The sequence below is a fragment of the Penicillium canescens genome (genome assembly GCF_028828765.1).
Source record: "Penicillium canescens strain IBT 15451 chromosome Unknown utg000002l_segment0_segment0, whole genome shotgun sequence".
NCBI classification, from domain to species: Eukaryota; Fungi; Ascomycota; class Eurotiomycetes; order Eurotiales; family Aspergillaceae; genus Penicillium; species Penicillium canescens.
The window spans coordinates 4176910-4199827 of record NW_026703964.1 but is presented as its reverse complement, the minus strand read 5'-3'; the positions used below and the strand labels follow the sequence as shown (position 1 = coordinate 4199827).

General features: G+C 50.5%; 8 protein-coding genes across 8 annotated transcripts; 4 read left to right on the top strand and 4 right to left on the bottom strand.

Annotated features, from left to right (window-relative positions):
* Positions 1-113: 113 nt before the first annotated feature.
* On the top strand, positions 114-3637 carry N7446_002801 (non-specific serine/threonine protein kinase). The gene is made up of 5 exons (XM_058511550.1): positions 114-478; positions 529-611; positions 672-789; positions 839-986; positions 1051-3637. Exons 1-5 carry the CDS (start codon positions 428-430, stop codon positions 3363-3365), a joined length of 2715 nt encoding a protein of 904 aa, XP_058377086.1. The 5' UTR covers positions 114-427; the 3' UTR covers positions 3366-3637.
* Positions 3638-4176: 539 nt separating this feature from the next.
* N7446_002800 (putative l-fucose permease) lies at positions 4177-5962 on the bottom strand (the record flags this gene model as incomplete). The annotated part of the gene is made up of 7 exons (XM_058511549.1): positions 4177-4371; positions 4424-4629; positions 4691-4921; positions 4998-5342; positions 5412-5629; positions 5677-5777; positions 5828-5962. 7 exons carry the CDS (start codon positions 5960-5962, stop codon positions 4177-4179), a joined length of 1431 nt encoding a protein of 476 aa, XP_058377085.1.
* A 995-nt stretch (positions 5963-6957) lies between these two features.
* N7446_002799 (calcium-transporting ATPase) lies at positions 6958-10203 on the bottom strand (the record flags this gene model as incomplete). The annotated part of the gene is made up of 5 exons (XM_058511548.1): positions 6958-7063; positions 7119-7441; positions 7493-9808; positions 9873-10030; positions 10086-10203. 5 exons carry the CDS (start codon positions 10201-10203, stop codon positions 6958-6960), a joined length of 3021 nt encoding a protein of 1006 aa, XP_058377084.1.
* A 2241-nt stretch (positions 10204-12444) lies between these two features.
* On the top strand, positions 12445-13787 carry N7446_002798 (14-3-3 adaptor artA-like protein; the record flags this gene model as incomplete). The annotated part of the gene is made up of 8 exons (XM_058511547.1): positions 12445-12456; positions 12588-12595; positions 12654-12700; positions 12764-12783; positions 12843-12854; positions 12919-13193; positions 13252-13339; positions 13413-13787. The coding sequence occupies 8 exons, from the start codon at positions 12445-12447 to the stop codon at positions 13785-13787; spliced, it is 837 nt and encodes a 278-aa protein (XP_058377083.1).
* Positions 13788-16107: 2320 nt separating this feature from the next.
* On the top strand, positions 16108-16596 carry N7446_002797 (uncharacterized protein; the record flags this gene model as incomplete). The annotated part of the gene is made up of 1 exon (XM_058511546.1): positions 16108-16596. One exon carries the CDS (start codon positions 16108-16110, stop codon positions 16594-16596), a length of 489 nt encoding a protein of 162 aa, XP_058377082.1.
* A 268-nt stretch (positions 16597-16864) lies between these two features.
* N7446_002796 (eukaryotic translation initiation factor 3 subunit J) lies at positions 16865-17789 on the bottom strand (the record flags this gene model as incomplete). The annotated part of the gene is made up of 3 exons (XM_058511545.1): positions 16865-17563; positions 17638-17711; positions 17771-17789. The coding sequence occupies 3 exons, from the start codon at positions 17787-17789 to the stop codon at positions 16865-16867; spliced, it is 792 nt and encodes a 263-aa protein (XP_058377081.1).
* Positions 17790-18058: 269 nt separating this feature from the next.
* aspf22 (enolase acuN) lies at positions 18059-19994 on the bottom strand. The gene is made up of 5 exons (XM_058511544.1): positions 19857-19994; positions 19536-19672; positions 19412-19468; positions 19010-19349; positions 18059-18957 (listed from the first exon to the last, which is right to left on the bottom strand). Exons 2-5 carry the CDS (start codon positions 19657-19659, stop codon positions 18162-18164), a joined length of 1317 nt encoding a protein of 438 aa, XP_058377080.1. The 5' UTR covers positions 19660-19672; positions 19857-19994; the 3' UTR covers positions 18059-18161.
* A 627-nt stretch (positions 19995-20621) lies between these two features.
* Positions 20622-22306, top strand: rpt4 (proteasome regulatory particle base subunit RPT4; the record flags this gene model as incomplete). The annotated part of the gene is made up of 4 exons (XM_058511543.1): positions 20622-21021; positions 21084-21470; positions 21520-21976; positions 22040-22306. Coding segments are annotated over 4 exons (1365 nt in total), but the record flags the coding sequence as incomplete, so codon positions are not given.
* Between the last annotated feature and the right edge of the window lie 612 nt (positions 22307-22918).

Below are 22918 nucleotides of genomic sequence, written 5' to 3'. Positions count from 1 at the left end.
AAGGATGATCTTCCCTGATTTTAGTTGTTTTTAGCTCGAAGAAAGTTGGAAAAAAAAAAAAAAAAAAAAAAAAAAACAAAAAAAAAAAAATAGATGGGGTTCGGGAGTCGGGAGTCAGGATAGGGGTGATATAACTGAAGTACACTAACGGAGTACACTAAGTACAATTGCATAGAAGACGCTTGAAGACTAAAAAAGGAGACGTTCGAGTCCCGAGTCCCCACACAGGTCCACGTTCCCGTTGACGTCTTGGAAACTCAGTATTGAATCCTTAACAACTTCTCGACCTTTTTCCAGCCTCTCCCCCCTTTCATACCCACACCTTCCGTGTCCCGTTGAATGGCAACACCCGGCCCTCCGACCACTTCCATCCGGTCACCCTTGACGCGCAGAGACTTCCGCGATTGACACGACCTGGCAATTACACATGCCGCCCCGAACGAGAGCGGGGGTTCAAAGCCAGAAACAAAAGGAAAAGGTGAGGATGCACAGCTCCGCAGCTCTCCCGCACTTTGCGGCCTTGCGGAGGAGCGTTGCGCGGAGTCCATGAACGTGTGGCTAACAGTCGGATCTCAACTACAGCTTGCGAGCTCCTACAATGAACTTCTCGAGTAAGCGGTGCCTTCGGTCCAGGTCTCGGTGGGATTTGCGCTAACACGATGCGTCTACAGGGAGTTCTCGTCCAAGGATCTCCGGAGTGTAGGCAACTATACACTGGGGAGACTCATTGGAAAGGGGTCCTTTGGCAAGGTCTATCTTGCGTCACACAAGCTCACCAATGGCTCCAAGGTATGATTTGGAAGAGCAAGATCGCCGGGAAATGCTGATCAGTCGATAGGTGGTGCTCAAGTCCTCCAGCAAGGAGGACACCAACCTCGTGCGCGAGATCCATCACCATCGCCAATTCCTCCACCCCCATATTGCGCGGCTATACGAAGTGGTGGTGACTGAGAGCCTGGTCTGGCTAGTGCTTGAATATTGTCCTGGTAGGTCGTGTGCTTGACAGAAGGGGCTTAGGGGAAAGAGCTATACTGACGGGGGACTGTTTAGGTGACGAACTCTATAATTACCTCCTTCGCCACGGCCCGTTACCGGTAGAGAAAGTGAAGCGGATCTTCACGCAGTTGGTGGGAGCCGTTGCGTATGTCCACAGCAAGTCCTGTGTTCATCGTGATCTTAAGTTGGAGAACATCCTTTTGGACAAGCAAGAAAATGTGAAGCTGTGTGATTTTGGATTTACGCGTGAATATGAAGGAAAGGCCAGCTATTTGCAGACCTTTTGTGGGACGATATGCTACAGTGCACCCGAGATGCTCAAGGGAGAGAAATATGCTGGCGAGAAGGTGGATGTTTGGAGCTTGGGAATCATCCTCTATGCGCTGCTTGCTGGCGAGCTACCATACGATGATGATGACGACCAAGTCACAAAAGGGCGGATTTTGGCAGAGGAGCCCACTTACAATGACAAGTTTCCAGATGATGCCAAGGCATTGATCAACCTGCTCCTATCAAAACGGCCATTGATTCGGCCAAGTCTAGATGAGATACTTGCGCATCCTTTTCTCTCGGAACATGCCCCTGAACAGCTTGCCATATTGAAAATTCCAAGGCCGTCACCATTCACCACGCCGCTGGAGAAAACCACCTTGCAGCGGATGAAGAGTGCCGGTGTCAACATCGACGAAGTTATTGAGAATGTTCTGGCTCAGCGGTGTGACCCACTGGCTGGATGGTGGGCGCTGCTGATTGAGAAAGAGCAGCGCAAGGAACGAAAGAGGGAACGCAAGCGACGCGAGCGGGAGGTCGAGGCTAAGAACCTGCGTCGTCTTAGCGCTGCTAGCAGTCGTCTAGAGAAGCGGTCATCGGCTTTGATGGACGTCGAAGAGGAAGGTCAGGCAAACTTGGGATTGCGTGAACGTGGAAGACGGGACAGACGAAGCTTACCATCGCAACTGGCAGTTCCGGAACTTCCTGCGCTTCCTGAACCGCTGCCGGTGTTTCCACCCGAGGCGACTACACCACCGTTGCCCATTGATAAAGATTCCATACGATCCCACGGCTCCTCACGACGCCGCCCAGTTCCCCCGCCCAAAGACCGACGTCGATCGCGGCCCAGCATGCTGCATGTTAGTGCATCACAACCCGAGTTGACACAGCACCATGGTATCTTCCGACGTCGTACCAGTCGCCGCCATCAGTATCCGATTCTCAGCCAGCTGGCCTCTCTTAAGCACTGGTTTGTGGAATCAGCAAAACGAGCACGGTCTCCGCATGCTAAATCAAGCAACCCCCGCAAACTGTTTTCCGAAAAGTCGAGTCCGGCGAAAAGTCAGGACACTGGGAAAAAACCGGCGACTTTGTCGTCCCCGGCAAGTGAAATCCCGGGGGAAGAAGTGGTGACACCAACCCAGGTCAAACGAATCTCCGGTGCCAGCAGTCTCGCTCCCAGCAGTGCTTCATACCGCCAGAACCGACACTCCTACCCTCGCCAGCCGCGTCCATTGAATACGGGTCACTCCAGTCATCGCAACTCTCTTTCGCCTTCCCCCATCACACCACGCGGCTCCTATAGACGTTCATCCGCCGGGCTACGAGGACGCAAATCCACGTCGTCCTCGGTGTCCTCAATTCGCAGCATTCACCATACTCGCGCTCACTCCAAGGCATCATCAATTTCCTCTAATAGCGTGGATACAGTATCAACACCAACTGCCAGAGCCTCTAAATCACCCCACTCCTCTATCAAAGTTCTGCCTACCACACCAGGTGCCTCTGCTCGTTTCCCAAGCAATATTCGATTGGTAAGAGGACCGGGTGGAGCACCTCGAGAACTAGCCGATCACGGTCAAATGCCCTCGGCGTTCAATGAGGTCGCACCGTCACCACTATTATACTCGCCCTCGTCCAGCCTGGTGTTTGCGCGACGCAAGAGATCTGCGTTCAAGGGCCCTATGATCCACACAAGTAATTTGATGGGCGGTGGAATGGCCAACTCACCCGTTCCTGGCCAGTCAGTAAACACCAGCGAGCCTAGCATCACGGCAGGTCGGCCTGTTGCACGCAAGAGCCAAATCATCGAAGAAGAGGAAGATGTGGATAGAATCGAGGAAGACGTCGAAGAAGTCGATGGCGATGGGTTTGTCACTGATCCTGGCACGCCAGGCGATGCGGTCAGTCCCTATGACCATCTCGAACACGCCACCCCGAGAGTCTCAATCGACCGGGAGGCTGGATCTCCCTCGGGTGAAAAATCGCCGCTTGCCCCTACGCCGGGTCTTGAAAACAGTCCGCTTCGGCCTCCTCGCTCGTCTTCTTTGCGTTCGCCAACCGACGTCGCAGAGGACAAGCTAGGGACAGCCGAGTGACCGGTTCTCGACTCGACAGCTTTCTCTCCATGACAGTTGCTTTGCTTTGCATTACATGCGAGCGTTTCTCGCGTTCATACCACGATATCTCATTTCTATGTTCGGTTAGACGATAGATCTTTTATACCCCCACTTACACAGCGTTCCCTGCGTTTCCATTTCCTTCAATTGATCCATCGACACCTCATTGGACCTTATCCAATGAAGTGTCCTGCCCTCTCTTGTTCACCTTTCTTTGTTGTCTCCTACTTCACGAAGCGCCTGCCTGTCCTCTGTTCTATCGAGATTTCTTATAGTCTTCACGACTCGACACTCGCTTGAACACCATGCTCTCTGATTATACATCATTCCTGTTTATCCCATAGATACTGTTTATCCTGATCTTTTCGGTCAGTTTTATATCATCGCCAGACTTGCATGATGATATTGCATATATGAATAGCAATCCCTGATGTATAGCCGAAAAGATCTCCACATGCCAAGAGGTTCGGGTGGAGTTGCCGCATCTGAGAGGCACACAAGGTAAAACGGTTAGTACTTCTAACCACTACCCGAATACATACGTATACTCTATATAACATGGAGTCTCTGGAATTAGTTAGTAAATCCCTTGACATCTTGAGACCCCATTGAATCCTGAAAGGTTTAGTCAGCAATCAGGTCATCTGAGACATTACAACTAGAGAGAGTGTCTCTGGATAAGTATCTCGTGTCTCATAAGATCATTTATTATCCCTCTATAAATAGAAGTCTTAAGCAAGTGAAGCAAGTCCCAAGCATCCACTGGGAAGCTCTTCAAGGGCAACATGACCTACCGCTCCACATGAACGGCCTCGTGCTTCTCATCAACAGCTGTAGACGCCTCGTGAGTACCCATAACAGCCTCCTCATCTTTGCTATCCGGACCCTCAAGGCCAAGTGTGCTCTCGCCAACTTTGTCGACCGTGCTAACATACGAAGGAACGAAGTTGACCGCGACGGCGTAGGTCCAGGCGACGACCATGAACTGGGATTATTGTTAGCAATGAGCCAAATAGTAGTAGAATAGGAAGCCATACCATAGTCGGAACGATAAATGCAAACCCAGTATCATTGCGCATATCAGCAACATGACCCAGAATCGGAGGCACAATAGCACCACCACAAACACCACCGACGAGGAATCCAGAGCCACGCTTATAATGGCGTCCAAGGCCGCGAATACCCAGGGCCATGATCGTAGGGAAGCAGACGGACTCGAAGAAGAGTGTTAGGAAGAGCATGGCTGTAGTTCAAGATTAGTATCAAATTGCATCAACCGATAGCCTGTTGAGACAAGCACTTACCAATACCGGACTGCTTCGTCTGTGTCACCGAAGCTGCGAGGAACGCTACCGTACATGACAGATAAACCAGGAAGACCCAGCGAGCCTTGACATACTTCATAATACCCGAACCGAGGAACCGACCAACTGCAAAAGCACCCTGCGCTCCGGCGAGGTACTTAGCAGCAGTGGCATTGGATGTACCCGGCCAGGTCTCGGTGGCATAGTTGATGAAGTAACCGGCGATGGCGACTGAAGTATGGGTCAGAATACGAAACAACGAAAGAACACAATGAATAGGAAGGAGTTATAAACCCGAGCAACATACCCTGCGCTCCAGTATAAGTAAACTGCGAAAGTGTTGCATGGAACAGCTTATAATGCTTCCAGAACGGCTTATCCTGCTCATCGACATGAGTCTGCGCAACCTGGAAAGCCATATCCTCATCGGTGACCTCAGGAATATTCGAAACGAAAAACACAGCCGCAAGGCAGAATACAAAGATTCCAATGGCCAGGTAGACCCATTGCACGCGCTGCAGAGCGGCGACATCATCCGAAGTTTCAGTGAAGAAAGCATAAGAGCCTAGCACAGGGCCAACGACAGTCCCAATTGCATTAAAGGCCTGGGCGAAGTTGATTCGAATCTCAGAGTAGCGGGGCGGACCGCAGACTAAACAGAACAAGTAAACATGATTAGCACCAGTCTTTTTTCAGACTGTTTGTGGCGTTGCCATCTCACCCGTTAGATATGGATTGGCGGCCGTCTCCAGTGAGCCTAGTCCCGACCCAATGACAAAGGTTGCACCGCAGAAGCCGCCGAAGGATTGGTGAAGACCTGCCGGCCACATGCATAGAGCGCCTATGCCATAGAGAACCAGACCGAAGATGAAGACGGTTTTGTAGCCATAGTGGCGGAGGATCCAGTTTGCGTAGCCGAGAGAGGCTAGGGGATATGCGCTGGGGTTGTTAGTTGAACTGACGTCGGGTGGAATATGTTGACATACCCAAAGTAGGCTGCTTGGAGGCCGGAAGAACGTCCTCGGTCAATGTGGAGGGTGTTTTGGAAGTGTTTGTTCAAGGTATCCAGTAATCCATAGGCGAATCCCTACTGGAGATTAGTCTAGTCCATCGATTATGCTTGTCATAGCCACATACCCACAAAAAGAACAGAATCGTCACTAGTGTTAGCGGCCACAAACTCTGGCGTAGAGTCAACGTTGCCGCCGAGGTAGTCTTTTTGTTGTCAATGCGCAAGCCAGAACGGCTCTTCATAAACTCCTTGAAGCCCATGACGAGTAGCCGACGATCAGATGGAAACAGAAAAGAAAAAGACGATGCCAAACAAGGGTCATCACGCGGTATTTGAACAAACAAGGCCATGTAACATCCATCCTCTGCTCCGCAACTCCACACTTTCCCCAGTCCGGGGAAGCCAAGTGGTGATCCCTGGGGTAAGTCGACTTCGACCACTCAAGTACGCGGAGTTGCCCCCATACTTCAACTTCAAGTTCATCCCCGCTTCAAAACACGGGATGGAAGTGGCTGTGGCGTCAGTGTTGCATTGTTTTCAGCCTGAATGCGGGTTATCATTCCGGTGGCGCTCGGGTGATTGTCTCCCGCGTACTTTTATACTCCGACATCTAAGCATTTGGTGCCTTGGCCCTGAGTTTTGATCTTACATGAGCTAGTATATAGTAAGGTGTCCAGCTAACCCTGGAAGCTATTCAACATAGCCCTACGAGATTGATCTGGCTACCGCGATCCAAGGTTATCACAATCACGCGCGTGTCTAAACTTGGAGCAACATTGTCGAGAAGGTTTAATTAAAAGAAAGGTCGGAGGTTCTGTATGGCTGTGAAGGAAATGAAATGGATATTTAGGGACCGTCCTGGGTGTCACGATGGCACCCTGAAGGTTAAACATCCTGCCGGGATAGGGGATAAGATTTCAGCGATGTAAAGAAGTGAATACACTACACTACGTCTTTGGCTTCTCCCATTTCCAGGGGACTGGAGAGTTGCTGGAACATCAGGCGCTACTAGGACAGAGCTTCAATCCGACATTCACACGGTTCAATAAATGATTAACCGCTCGAGTTGGAAGCAAAGAGAAAAGAACAGAAAACGTTGTAACTATCGTTACATGCTCGATCTTTCATTTCAGGGTCTTTCTATGGGCATGATAGCATGTCATAAGTGGCACATCTATCTCTATTCACACTCTCTAGCACGGGCCAAAGAACCCCGGGAGAAAAGATGGTATTTATCCTCCTGTATATCTTTCCTTTAAGCCCGCTTGGGCTTACCGGCGGCGCCGTTAGCGGCCGGAGAGACGGAAACACGGGTGTTGTAGAGGCAACGCTCAGCGAACTTGAGGATCTCATCAATCAGACTGGTTTAGGGAGTTAGCAATGGCTCTTTCGAACATTGAAGAGACTGTCACTCACATAACTGGCGCACTGATGACCAAGACTGCCTGCCATTCGGTCCAGTTCAGGGGCAGAATTGAGAACAGATTCTGAAGGAAAGGAATGTAGAGAATGGCAAAGTGAAGGGCCATGGACAGAGTGATGGCGTAGACCAGCATGGGGTTGTTGCCCAGGAAGAAAGTCAGGAGAGACTCGCTGGAGGACAGGGCATTCATGGCGTTCAGCATCTCAATCACCACAAGGATGGAAAGAGAGACGGTGGATGCAGACTTGGCCATGTCGTTGCTGAACATGTCGCAACCAATCTCGGGGAATTGAGCAGAGCACTTGTGGAAGTGGGACTAGGAATTTGTTAGACACACAAGACGAATATCTGGAATATGGAAACTTACCAACTGCCAGAAAGTGATGTTGGGACCCTCGGGGTTGTAGATAAACCACCAGACGTAACCAAACACGGTGGCAGCGCCGACATAAATACCGATAACCATGTAGCGGAACAACAACCAACCGCCGACGAGAGCCTCGTCACGGCGGCGGGGAGGGCGCTTCATAACGTCATGGTCCGGAGGGTTGAAAGACAGAGCAGTGGCGGGAAGACCATCGGTGACAAGGTTAACCCACAAGAGCTGGACAGGAACCAGAGCCTCTGGCATGCCCAGAGCAGCAGTCAAGAAGATAGACACGACCTCTCCGATGTTGGATGAGATTAGGTAGCGGATGAACTGTTGAGTGTTGCTGTAGATTGAGCGACCTTCCTCGACGGCAACGGTAATGGTAGCGAAGTTGTCATCCGCGAGAACCATATCGGCAGCCATCTTAGCAACATCAGTTCCAGTACCCATGGCGACACCAATGTCGGACTTCTTCAGAGCGGGGGCGTCGTTGACACCATCACCGGTCATGGCAACGACATGGTTCATAGATTGGAGGATATCAACCAGCTTGGACTTGTGGCTAGGCTCAGTACGGGAGAAAAGCGAGGCAGTCTGAACAGCCTTCATCTGTTCGCCTGCGCTGAGGTTATCGAATTCGCGACCAGTGTAGCTCTTGCCAGTAAGATCCTCGTTAGCACCAAACACACCAATGGCGCGGCAGATTGACTCGGCGGTGTTTGGGTTGTCACCAGTGATAACAATAACACGGATTCCGGCGGCGTGACACTTCTTGATAGAATCGGCAACCTCAGGACGAGGGGGGTCCAACATTCCAACTAGACCAACGAGAGTCATATCCTGTTCCAGCTTGGCGTAGTCCTCGGTAGTGGAGGCGTTCTTCAAAAGAGGATTACCAAAGACACCACTGACATTCGCAATGGCCATGACACGGAGACCGCGGTTACCGTACTCAACCACCTCCTCGCTGAGAAGCTTCAAGTGGTCCTTGGTCATAGGGACACGAGTTCCGTCGGCGCCTCGAAGGACGTGAGTGCAGCGTTCGAAGATAGTTTCGGGGGCACCCTTAACCAGCAATTTCTGATCCTTGCCCTCGCCAACAAGAACGGACATGCTCTTACGGTCGCGAGAGAACTCATAGGTAGCCTTGAGAGGAAGACGGGACTCGTAGTGAGCACTAGCGGCATGTATTCTCTCAGACGCAGGGAGGCGGTAGAGCTTCTGGTTCAGGGCAGTGTCGGTGGATCCAATCTTCTCGACCAGGACACGAAGAGCTCCCTCGGTGGGCTCACCGATACTAGAGAAGACTCCGGTCTTGGGGTCATGGGAAAGAGTAGCAGCGTTGCAAATGGCAGTGACCTCGGCCAATTGTTCGATAGTCGAAGAAGAGACAGCCAAGTTTTCGACGACCTTGCCATTCTGAGAGAGCTTGCCCTCGGGCGTGAAAGTGGTACCTTCGACATCAATTTCCTCAAAGCCGTTGCCGGAGCTGGACAGGTAGACCATCTTCTCCACGCTCATCTGGTTGGTGGTCAATGTTCCAGTTTTGTCAGAGCAGATAACGCTGCAGCTACCAAGGGTTTCAACAGATGGAAGAGACCGGACAACGGCATTCTTCTGGGCCATCTTACGAGTACCAAGAGCCAGACAGGTGGTGATAACCACTGCCAGACCCTCTGGAATAGCTGCCACACCAAGGGAGACAGCAATCTTCAGGTAGTAGATAGCACCCTTGGTCCAGCCACCGAAAGCGGGATCGTTGAAGTTCTCATAGTTGATAACCCAAACCAGGACACAAATGACGGTAATAACCTTGGCCAGCATGTCACCGAAGTCGTTCAGCTTCTGCTTCAGGGGGGTCGGCTCAGAGATTTGAGAAGTAATGCTTTCGTGAATGTCTCCAATAGCAGTCGAGCCACCAGTCAAGACTACAAGGGCAGTAGCATGGCCATTTACCACGGTAGTACCAGAGAAGAGCATGTTGACCTGGTCCTGTTTGACAGCTTGCTGGTCCTTAATAGCCTTGGTCTCCTTGCCAACACTCTCGCTCTCACCAGTCAGAATAGCCTGGTCAACACGGAAGCTGTTGCTATGGATAGCGAGCAGTCGGCAGTCAGCGGGAACACGGTCACCCACGGCGATCTGGATCACGTCTCCCGGGACCAAGTCCTCGGCCTTGACACGGCGAGCCTTTCCATCACGAACGACCTTGGCCTCATTGGCCGAGTATTCCTGAAGAGCCGAGATTGCCTTCTCCGCGCTGCTTTCCTGGGTGACTCCGACGACGGCATTGAGAATAAGGATAGTGAGGATCTGTAGGTTTGCCAACTAGTCAGCACGACTGATCAAGTCAGAATATAGACAACAGATCACGTACAACGATAGGGTCCACGAATGCAGTCCAATCATCGCCCTCTTCGAAGAGAGCGAGCACAAACGACACGGCGGCCGAACCAAGGAGGATAAGGACAAGCTGATCCTTGAATTGCTCCAAAATCAGCTCCCACATAGGGGTTGGGGGTTCTTCGGCAAGTGCTAAATAAAGCGTCAGGTCAATGCTTCTCTGGGGTCGGTGTGGATGTGGACTCACCGTTAGGCCCATATTGCTTTCTGGATTCCGCGACCGCATCTTGGGACAGACCAGTTTGCTCGGTCACCTTGAAGTACTCCAGCGATTCCGCTGGAGTGCGGAGAAATGCATTCTCCATAATGGCTAAGCTCAACGGCAGAAACGTTCAGGAAAATGTAAACAAGAGAAAAGAAATGGGAGACCTGTTTAGATTAGATACATAGGGTGTGTGCAACCCAAATAGATGAAGCCGGAGAAAGAGAAAGAAAAGAGCGAAGAGTGCCAGGAAATAGATCGAAAACCGAATGGGGAACCTCCAGTGGTCCAGTGGGGGACGAGGCACAACGTGTTCTCATTGCTTCCAGGTGCTGAGTAAGCTGCCAGGGGTCACAGGGCTGCAGGGCTGAAGTGCGGGTCAACTGCAATTTCTCCGCTTTGCTGCTCTTTTTCCCGCTGGACTTTGATTGATATAACTCTGTATATAATCCATTTCTATACCAGAAGCTGTGTTCTCTATTCTCTCCCCTTCTAGGTTCTCCCCCAAAGAGCATCGTGGCACTATAGCGTCATGGATACCATTTCCCAGCTTGCCTGCTCACACTTGAAATGACTTATGGGGGCGTCACTAGGCTGCATCGTTCTTTGCCTATCGGATGGTCAATTGTGGGTAATCTCTCTCCTTGGCGGCTTGGTGCTTGGAAGGTCTGAAAAGGACACCGCTGTCTAAAATGGGTATCCGATCTTCTAAATCGAGCCGGTCAACTCTCAACTGGAAGACTGCTTTGCCCTCTGACTGGGCTTTCGACTCTCTTGACGTCTGTACCTGTATCCCTTTCGGAGGCTGTGTGATCAGGAGGGTGGCAGTCCTCGGATAAAGATTGAATCAGACAGAACCATCTAAGTCCACTTGCCGTTGGGCTTGCTTTGTTACCAGGGTAGAGATCATCGAGGCTAAGGCACAGCCTTATGCTAGACGCGCAACCTATAGGAGTCAGCATGAGATCCCCTTGCCTATAAGGCTGAAGCTAAAAGAGCCCACTGTTGCATCATTGGGATCATTGATCAATGATCTCACTCTCGCCCCTCGGAAGACTCTGATTTAAAACACATGGCACACATGGTACAGTACATGTCTACATGTACTGTAGTCCCCGCTCTGTGTGGCCAACCTCCTTACTTTCCCTCTTTTCTCCCTGTAGATGCAGACTCATCTTTCACGCCTAAATCTAGGAAATGAAGGATGAATGAATTGGGCAACAGATTACCTCTTTGATCTGTCCTAACGAGATTGCAAATCCCAAAGTAAAGTCCCAAATTATGCTTAACGTTATTTTAATGAAAACACATGTTGCCTGTGCTGGTTAGTTGCTCAAGCTAGAGTGCATTCGTACTCAGCCTAGACTAGTCTTTGGTTTTTGGCACCAAAGCTTGACAGACGTTCATTTTCAATTTTGTGCTCCTGTTATAGGCCCAAACGCAGTAAACATGATCCCTAACACCTACCTAGGTAGACAGTAGTGCTTGATAGCCTATCCAGTCAGGGAAATCTCGGACTTATTCTTGAGTAGCTAACCTATTAAAGTCGATTGTACAGTGTGTATAGACTGTATACATTATAATAATTCATTTCTCAACTCCAACTTCTAAATCGTTATGTTTGCCGATACCTGTGATACATGTGATGTCGGTGTGCGGCTGATCAACTACATCATACAGGTACAGTGTCTGGAAGGTTCCAAAGGTACTTGCATCATCATCCCCAGACCTTGTCTCATTTGCGATATACTCATTTGACTATCTACCTATGTAGGTACTGTTGATGCTTAACGTTATATCTCAAAGATATCTAGATAGACAACTGACAGGATTGTGGTCATGTACTTTCAACTGATCCTCGGTGACAGTACCGGGATCTGGTACCAGGTACTTGGGTTGTGACAACATTCACCAGGCAAATATCATATTGTAGATTCATATATACCTTATACATCTCTGCCTCAAGTCCATTGGTAGTTAACTATGAAGGCAGTCTACAAGGCAGTCTACAATTAAGTCAGCATTGTATCATGTACTGTCATGTATACCTCTCCCCGCCAAATAAATTACTGGGTAGGGGGGATCAGCAGTAAACTCAATACTGGGCCGCAGCACAAGTACCCGTACCTCCACTAACTAGTGTCACATTACGTGACACTAAGTACCTAGTACAAGCTAACGGCGTATTATTGTTATGATTCAAATGCCCCCAAACTCCCTTCACCTTTTGGACTCCATCTCCTCCCCCCACTTGGTCCTCTTTACCCATCTTCTCCTTCTGCATTTCGCGTTCCCCTATCTCTTATTTAAATCTCCCACTCCAACACTCCATTCGATTTTCACTATGGGTTCTGAGGTAAGATGCTGTTTCCCCCACTTCCATCGGCCCCTCTTGCGTTGTCACCGCCATCGCAATCCCACATTCCCTTAAACTCCCCATCTGGAATTTCTGTCGATAAGAACTGGGCTAACATCTCTACAATGCAGCGTGAGAAGTAAGATCGCTATCGCCGTCTCCTATCCTGTTGCCCAACATAGCTGACCCCTCACCAGCAAGACGTTCCTCGCGAGGCTCTGCGAGCAGGCCGAGCGCTACGATGGTAAGTTGGCTCGTGATGGCGAGGTTGAACGCGTACACTGACGTGTCACTTTTTGCTTTACAGAAATGGTCACCTACATGAAGGTTAGTCGCAACTCCTTGTGTTGTTTACTGTCGGGGAACCCACGCTAACCGCCCAACAGGAAGTCGCCAACGTATGACACGGTTTCCCCATAACCTTCCGGATCGCCTGAATTTAAGCCATTAACATATATATAGATTGGCGGCGAGCTTACTGTTGATGAGCGTAACCTCCTTTCCGTTGCCTACAAGAACGTGGTCGGCACCCGCCGTGCGTCCTGGCGCATCATCTCCTCCATTGAGCAGAAGGAGGAGAACAAGGGCTCCGACGAGCACGTCGGCATCATCCGTGATTACCGCCAGAAGATTGAGACCGAGCTTGAGCAGGTCTGCCAGGATGTCCTTGACGTCCTCGACCAGGCTCTCATCCCCAAGGCCGAGACTGGCGAGTCGAAGGTCTTCTACTACAAGATGTGCGTCAACCCAAACCGATCATCAGACTTTGAGACAATTCAACTAATCTGTCAACAGGAAGGGTGACTACCACCGTTACCTTGCTGAGTTCGCTTCCGGCCCCAAGCGCAAGGGTGCTGCCACTGCTGCCCACGAGGCTTACAAGGTATTTACCCTCTCTTGCCTTGCTTGTTACAGTCAATCTCTCTCTTCTTAGACACTTGCTAATCGCACAACAGAATGCCACCGATGTTGCCCAAACCGAACTCACCCCTACTCACCCCATCCGCCTGGGTCTCGCCCTGAACTTCTCCGTCTTCTACTACGAGATTCTCAACTCCCCGGATCGTGCATGCCACCTCGCCAAGCAGGCCTTCGATGACGCTATTGCAGAGCTCGACTCCCTCTCCGAGGAAAGCTACCGCGACAGCACCCTGATCATGCAGCTGCTGCGCGACAACCTCACCCTCTGGACCTCATCTGACGGCAACGAGGGCGAGGGTGCCAAGGAGGACAAGCCTGAGGAGGAGGCTCCTGCCGCTGCTGCCACTGAGGGCGCTGCTCCCGCTGAGGAGAAGCCCGAGGAGGCTAAGCCCACGGAGGCTGAGGCTTAAAGGAGCATTATGTATGCCGATTGCTAGGGTGGGCGTTCGCATTTTTCCCTGGACGTGGTCACGCAAGTCGCTTCTTTGATTTCATTGCAACGCTGGGTTGGACCGGCAGATATCTTGCACGTGTTCGGGGACCGTGTGGGTCGGCCGGCGGAGTTTGATATTCGGTTGACGCGAGCGAAGAAAAGGGGCTGAGTGGAAGTTCTCTCTCTTTTATTGTCTCCTATTCCCACTCCAGCACGATTAAATGTGTTTGTTTTCCAATTCCACTCGGATCTCTTCCCCCAAGTTGCATCCTGTATTAGGCTTGCGTAGCCAATGATTTCTCTCTTAACATTCCTTGAAGCATATTGAAGTAGAGTGCCGTAGTTAAGACACGGGCTTGTCAATTCCGCCATCTGCCTGACTAGAGTCTATAGCAAACATGCAATCTACAATGGGTTTCGGTCTGGAGGGCCTCCGAACCCCAGGGACGCACCATAAACACACCACTCGCCAGGCAAGGCCTCAACTTCCAAAGTGAGACACCCCACGCACAGTTAAAGACCCCTAAGCAGCGCCATCCAAAAAGCCATGTCGTCAAGAGCCAAAGATGCAAAACCCATCACCTCGGGGCCCAGGATCGAACAAGCGCTTTGTCGGCGTCGACGGCCGGACGAGACACCCTCAAAGAAAATGAGGCTCCAACACACCCAAATTCGCTATCCTCTCCCTCCTCAACGGACTCACCGAGTACGCATTCTTCTCACGAACCAGCGGACCAATCGAAGCCGTCCGGGTCGAGCGCCACGGAGGCGCGCACAACCTTGGAAGCTACTGGGTATGACAACTGAACAGGGGGACGGTATGCATGCTGCAACTTGCTCCGCAGAGTGATAGCAGCGGGGAAGCGCCACGAGGTGCAAAATGGGATGGTTGGCGAATTGTGGCCCTAGTTATTGGTGCGCGATGTTGATTGGTTTTATTTCTGAGATGTGTATAGCTGTACAGCTTCTTTGTGGTATTGGTTGGCGTGGAAGTCTATTGCAGTTAGGATTTCATTCTTTTTTCCTTGACATCGGTGTAAGTTGTCGTTGGAGTGTCTTAGTATCGTTTATATGGAGTTCATCGGGGTTGCATCCGACAGGGAAGTATAGACAGCAACGCAAGCTCAAGTCCTATAAGAACTATACACATCATAAGGTTCCATCGGAAGAACTCCTGGTCTAAGAGAACATGGCTCAAGTTATTGGCAATATCATCAGTCACATACCAAATCCACCTACCACTGGACTTCCTACTCATCCAATACATCCTATTGATAGAAGACAAACATAGAAGAAGGGTATGTATAGGCGAAACGCAACATTCCTAGTGCATATACAGTGCCTATTTTTGGACATTTTTGGACAGAGACGTCACTTCCAAGACAATTCTCCCGCTCCTGTTGTGCGTCAAGCACGTCAGAAATAGTTTGGATGGCCGAAGGCGCCCGGGATAGGGACATCGTCCCAGCATTCGTAATGTATACATGTAACTTTGGATTTCTGCCTTGATATTCCTGCCTTGTTGAGCCTCATTTCAAGGGCATGTCAGCAGAATTATAGGGACTATTTTGTTTGCTTGGTTCTTGGCAAGGGTTGGTGGATGCAAGTTCGACGTCGATCTTGAGTGTTGTCTACCGAAGACCTACTTGGTACGGAGTAGTAGGATAAAAGATATAAAGTGAAATAGAATAAATAGATATCAAGATAAATCAGTCGTCTTCCGTCTCTTTAATATATCAAGGTTCCTTAATACTCTAAAAACGCTAGGACCAAAGAAGTAAAAGAAGTACCAAACAGTCCCTCGACATACTGTTGACAGGTCTAATTCTGGCTGCAGATCTCCATGCAAGCGAAGCGAATAGTTGTGGATCTTAGAAACTACCACATGACAAGAAAGTCAGCAAAGCCCCGTCTATGCTAGATTCGGCTATATCGGCTGAAATGCGCAGCAAGATACATAAAGTGCAGATGCAGGTTAGCCAAAAACACCCAGTTGTATTCGGGGTTTTGATTCCGCCTGGCAAGCTCCCTACAAGACTGGTTCGTCTGATCGCTAATAGTATACCCAAAAGCCATGCTGTCGGATTCTGTCGACGTGGACCCGGTGTGGTATGTGGTATGTGGTATGAGGGGGCGATAGGTACTAAGTTAGTTCACCTGTAACTATTTCTGTAAACGAGGAATTAAACGTGTATAAACCAGAGTATAGTTCTCTCAAATTATTCTTCTCCATCTCTCATCAAGACAAAAATCAAGATTCAAAAGCATTTAACAACCCGCGGTCCAAACATCCCATAATGACATTCTCAGAACCCCTCAAACTCGAACCAAACACACTCTACATCCTCCTCCTTGATCGAGGAAACACATATCTCTTTCACTGGGAACTATATCTCGCCCAAACAGCCATAACAGGAACGGTTTTTCACATAATCAACGAAGGCGGTCCCACAGCCTGGGAATACAAAAGCGAGCCAACAAGCGAAATCTCAACTCTCGGTCGACTGGTACTAGCCCTTCAAATCGGGACTGTGTCACCAGTTCTACATGCTGCGCTGGCAGATAGACTGGCGATTGTACCCTTGACGCTGTACTCGGCACGATATCGGGAGACCTTGAATTGTGTTGTTTGGGTGCTGGAGGCGCTGTTTGCCCTTGATGATGAGGGGTATATGTCTCTGCGCATTGGAATTCGGGAGATTGAGCAGGAGGCTAAGCAGATTGGTATGATGAATAAGAGTCAGTGTATTAGGACTCTTGTTAGAAGTCGTGCATTTGCGAAGTAGGATTGGTTGAGTAATCGGGATGCGGATTGGGTTGATGGACTTGTATACAGAGTCATGTAATAATTGGATGATGAATTTCAATCTTCTATGGGTTGGATATTGTAGATTGTAGAGTCTGGGGGGTGTACATGGTGAGGTTTAGGATGAAAAAGCAAGGTCAACCTTTTGGGTGCCGGGGCAATGAGAAAAGAGATATATCCCTTTATGCGTATTTTCGAACAAATCCAACAGAAAGCAAGCGCGAAACAATTCGGAGACTAGTCCATAATCACATAAAGTCATCATCGCCGAGACCGTCATCACCATCGTAGTTGGTGTTGTCGACAGGGCCACGGCTAGCATTCAGCGAGATCTTAGTCTTAGCAGCCTTGGTCTTCTTGTTGCCCTTGTCGGCAGCGCGCTCCTCGCGCATCTTCTCGTTGCTAGCGGTGGTCAGAGCACTGGCAATCTTCTTGATCTCAGCGCTGGGCAACTCCTTGACAAGCTTGCGAGTGAAGTCCTGCGCCCAGAGGGTGTACTGAGGGTTCTTAGAGTGAGGAGTCAGGAGGGGAATGAGGACTTCGCTCAGACGAGTGAACTGGTCCTTGGTGGTGGGTTTGAACAGCGGCATGGAGGATAGGTCGATGGACTTGGTAGGGTCGGTCTGGTCGCTGATGACGATGGCCTTGGGGGCACCCTTGTTGCGCTTGGTGTCGACGGAGCCGAAGAGATCCTCGGCATGGGCGAGATCGGCATCCTGCTCAGTCCTGCGCAGACGAGCGCGGCGGTCCGCCTCATCCTCGCTGCCAGACTCATCGTTGGAGCCGGCCTCCTGTCGTCGCTGCTCCCGGTGTTCCTCTATCCGCTGGGCCTTGGTCTTCTTGTTTGCTGCGGCGGCGGCCTTGGCCTTGGCCGCGGCTTCTTCGGCCTTCTTGGCCTTCTCGCGCTCTACCTCAGAGTCTTCGCCGGCATCCCATGAGTCGAGGACCTATTCAGAGTTGTGTTAGTGACTGTCGCGAAGGGAATGTTGCCTTAGTAAACGGTTTTAGGAGGCTGTCTTACATCTTCGTCTTCTTCGTCGTCGAATCTGCGGCGAGGGGCAACGACAGGAGGAGGCGAGTCGCTCTCCTCTTCATCTGCAGGAAATTAGCAAGGGCTCGGTGGCGGGGGATGCTAGTGAAGGATAAGAACATACCCCACTTAGAAGGTGGCATTTTAGGCTATAGAAAAAGCGTCTGAATCTGATAAGACAGAGAAAAACGAAGGTAAGCAATGCGCTATACGCAAGACCAAGTAACAAGCCAAACGGACCCAGCAAAGGATGGAGGGGCGAGGGCAAATTTTATGTGGGACACAACTTATCGTCCCCAGGTGGTATGTGCACGTGATCTCTCGGGGCCTTTTGATGCCCGATGAACTGATCGTATACTTCTTTTACTATACAATTTGTTTGTTTGATTTTGATTTTGAAATGGAAATTTATTTTCGTTTAAATTCTTAATTAAATTCATAATCATCATGGGTTGTGACGGAATCATCAAACCATCTTTTTGAGCCTAAGCCCGATCTACGCTGAAAGACCGCATTTACAGGTTAACAGCAGTGCGGAACTTCTCGCCAGCGTAGACAGCGTTGGAACCAAGCTCCTCCTCGATACGGAGAATCTGGTTAAGCTTGGCCAGGCGCTCGGAACGGGCAGGGGCACCGGTCTTGATCTGGCCGGAGCGGAGACCGACAGCGATGTCAGCAATGGTGACATCCTCGGTCTCACCGGAACGGTGAGAGACCATGACACCCCAGCCGTCGGCGTAGGAGTCCTTGGCGGCCTGGATAGACTCGGTCAGGGTACCAATCTGGTTGACCTTGAGGAGGAGGGCGTTGCAAGACTTGAGCTCAATGGCCTTCTTGATGCGCAGGGGGTTGGTGACAGTCAGGTCATCACCAACAATCTGGAAGTCAGAGGTCTTGTAGAAGTAGCTCCAGGCCTCCCAGTCATCCTCGGCGAAGGGGTCCTCAATGCTGACAATGGGGTACTTGGTAGCAAGGGACTTGTAGAGGTCGGCAAGCTGCTCGTAGGTGAGCCACTTGGTGGGGTCGCTGTCGGGGTTCTTGAAGTCAAGATCGTACTTCTTGGCATCGGTCTTGTAGAACTCGCTGGAGGCAACGTCCATGGCGATCTTAATTTGGCCAGTGTAGCCGGCCTGCTCAATGGACTCGGTGATGAGGTCAAGAGCCTCCTCAGCGGTCTGAATATCGGGAGCGACACCACCCTCGTCACCGACGTTACCGGCGGACTGGCCGTACTTCTTCTTGGCGAGAGCCTTGAGCTTCTGGTAGACCTCAGCACCCTGGCGGAGAGCCTCGGAGAAGGAAGGAGCAGTGCTGCATTCGTCAGTCATGGGATCACAAAGGTTTATGGTGCGGGGAAACGTACTCGGGAACGATCATGAACTCCTGGAAGGCCAGACGACCACCGGCGTGGGAACCACCGTTGAGGACGTTCTGGAAGGGGACGGGGAGGACGTAGGGCTTCTTGGTGCCGGCAAGGTCGGAGATGTGAGCGTAGAGGGGAACACCCTTCTCAGCGGCGGCAGCCTTGGCGATGGCCAGAGAGACACCGAGGATGGCGTTGGCACCAAGGTTACCCTTGTTGGCGGTTCCATCGAGCTTGTTCAGGAACTCGTCAACCTTGGCCTGTTCCTTGACATCGATGTTCTCCTTGATGATGGCGGGGCCAATGGTCTCGTTGACGTTCTTGACGGCCTTGAGGACACCTTCAGAGTGAACTTGTTAGGGCTAATCCCGGGATGTAGTTGAAAGCTGATGGTTTACTTACCCTTACCACCCCACTTGGCCTTGTCACCGTCACGGAGCTCAACGGCCTCGTGCTGACCTGGAAAAAGGTGTTAGCTTTCTAGTCCTATTTCCAATGCTCGTTCCAAAATTCAGGATGGACATACCAGTGGAAGCACCGGAGGGCACAATGGCGCGGTGGAGGCCGGTCTCGGTGACAACGTCAACCTCAACGGTGGGGTTACCGCGAGAGTCATACACGGAGCGAGCGTGGATCTTAGAGATAGGCATTTTGAAGGACAGGCTGATATTCAGTCAGTTGAAAGAAAGGAAAAATGAAACAGGAACCGGGCAGATATATGGCAAAGCAGTGTGACTAACGGCGGGGGTGTTCACCGATGACCGAAACAGAATGGGCGGGATGGAGAAGGACGTGATTTGCGAGCTCAACCACTTGTTGATGGGGCAATGTCGGTTTGCCTACTTACGATCACCGGGGGAGTTTTGGGTATTCTTTGGCTTTCCAGAAGATTGGAGGAATGTAGAGGTGAAGGTATAGGGGAGAGGAGGGGTGATGGCGGGGTATATAAGCAACTTATGATAGTTCACAACTTACCTGTATAAAGAGTAAACAACTTCAACTAAAAGAAGATTATCTATACGGAGGGACCCGAGTCTTTTATATATTCCCCATTAACCCCGGAAAAGATCATTGTTCCTCCGATTCTTTCCAATGCGACGGTGGGGCTCCACGGCTGTTCTCCAGCTCTTGCTGGCTGATCCGACCGTATGCGGCACCTCAGCTACGAGATCTTCCGAGAAACGGAAGAGCTATGATGGCATAGTCTTCTTCCGAGCATATGATAACCTTGGGAGTTAACGCGCTGTACTCTGTAGGCTTGTGTATACAGCCCTCCATGCCCCTCCATGCCCCCCTCCTGGGCCGTGCTTCAGCCTGGTAGAAGCTGGAAGTTGCCCACTGTATTAGACTGGACTAATACTACTGTAGCTTTGATTATGATATTTGACCAATCGAAGCAACTTGACTTGTTCGTCCTACGTAGCATTGCCATGTTTCGGATTTGACGAAGACAGCTTGGTTGCAGCCTGACTTTTGAGGTGTTCACATCGGATTTCGATGAGCTAAGTATTACGTAATCTATTGCTTTCCATTGTTGATGCCTTAATGCCTTTGATTTCTGGCCTCATCGCCTCAGGTGTCTGTAAATGCCAAGAACATGACATAATAAAGTCATGTGACCCTGTTTGGCTCATCGCTGCGCCGCGCTGGAAGCTCCCCAGGCAAGGTGCTACCTTTCATTCAGATCCATCCATTCTGCATCCACGATCCTCCACAACCCTACCTCTTTAGATTGCACTCTCGACTCGGCTTTCCTATCTATCCCTTTACACTCGGTGAACCTGTCGTTCGACCGTCCTTCATCATGAGCGACCCGGAGCGCGACCAGTCGCTCGAGGACTATAAAAAGAGCTTGCTCGAGCTACGAGAGTGGGAAACTAAGCTGAAGACTCTCCGATTGGGCATCAAGGATCTCCAGCGGGAGTTTGATATCTCCGAGGAGAACATCAAGGCGCTACAAAGTGTGGGTCAGATCATCGGCGAGGTGTTGAAGCAGCTTGATGAAGAGCGATGTGAGTATCATCCCCATCCTTATACATATTGGGCTTGTTTTGGGCGACTGACCAATCTATAGTCATCGTCAAGGCGTCGTCCGGGCCTCGATATGTCGTCGGTTGTCGGTCAAAGGTGGATAAGGCCAAGATGAAGCAAGGCACACGTGTGGCCTTGGATATGACAACACTCACCATCATGCGGATGTTACCTCGTGAGGTTGATCCTTTGGTGTACAACATGTCTCTGGAGGATCCCGGGTCGGTCAACTTTGCCGGTATTGGTGGTCTCAACGACCAGATCAGAGAGCTTCGAGAGGTTATTGAACTGCCCTTGAAGAACCCAGAGCTCTTCCACAGAGTTGGTATCAAGCCTCCAAAGGGTGTCTTGCTCTACGGTCCTCCGGGCACTGGTAAGACGCTGCTTGCACGAGCAGTGGCCAGCTCGATCGAAACCAATTTCCTGAAGGGTATGTTTGGACCTATACTTTCTCTTTGCAAATCACTGACTATGTCCAGTGGTCTCATCGGCTATCGTTGATAAGTATATCGGTGAATCCGCTCGACTGATCCGAGAAATGTTCGGATACGCCAAGGAACACGAACCCTGTATCATCTTCATGGACGAGATTGACGCCATTGGTGGACGAAGATTTTCGGAGGGTACCTCAGCAGATCGAGAAATTCAGCGGACGCTGATGGAGTTGCTGAACCAGCTGGATGGTTTCGACTACCTAGGAAAGACGAAGATCATCATGGCAACCAACCGACCCGACACACTGGACCCCGCTCTGTTGCGTGCTGGTCGTCTGGACCGAAAGATTGAGATTCCTCTTCCTAATGAGGTCGGCCGCCTGGAGATCTTGAAGATCCACACGAGCACGGTTCAGCAGGAGGGTGATATCGACTTTGAGAGTGTGGTCAAGATGAGTGACGGTCTTAACGGTGCTGATCTTCGAAATGTTGTTACCGAAGCGTAAGTGCAATCCGGTCCCCTAGCCACAAAGGATACTATGAACGGCGAACTAACATATTATAGGGGTTTGTTCGCGATCAAGGATTACCGCGACGCCATCAACCAGGATGACTTCAACAAGGCTGTACGGAAGGTCGCAGAGGCGAAGAAGCTGGAGGGCAAGCTTGAGTACCAGAAGCTGTAATTGTAACTATCTTGGGCAAGTAGCCTTTAGTGCGTGGTTTAGATCTTTCTCATGAAGCGCTAATACTATGCATTTAACTATCTTGCTGCTCCAACTTGTGGCGTAGATCGCAAGTTTTGCTCAGTAGGGTCCAAATTAGAATATAAGTATCATCATTGAATGATTTGAGTCCTGTAGTCTGGTGAAATCTTCATTGTACAAATTATCATATGCCTCCATTACTTCGGGAACTGGTTACGCGTGCAAAGAGATGATTTGCGGACTCCTGATGTTGGCTCTCCACTTCCCCAGCTTCCTTCAACCTTGCCACGTTCTCAATCGTCTTCGTCAGGCGCGCGAATTCCAGTTGAAACTAACATCGAAGTTGTCCCTGGATACTTGGCTTCAAATCTTGGACTTGGCAACTGAGAACACGCGGGACAGTCTCCGCGCCTCCGCATCTCCGCAGAGAAATTGTTTACGGACTACCCACCATACACATCTGGATCAGGGTCACATTTGCCTTGTGGAATAGTGTCTGGATGAGCATTCCGACCAAGACCACGACACAAAAACGGTATTTGTGAATGAATAGGCACATCGGTATGTCACATTCTACAGCGAGGGGTTCCTTCTGGAAGAAATCAAACTGACTGACTGCTATTGAACAGCAAACTAGAACTCCTACCTGAAATCCCCAAACCTACCTCCTCGATTTCAACCAAAGCGGAACCCCAGTAACACCGAACCGCCATTCCACCCTTATGTGTCGCGATCGT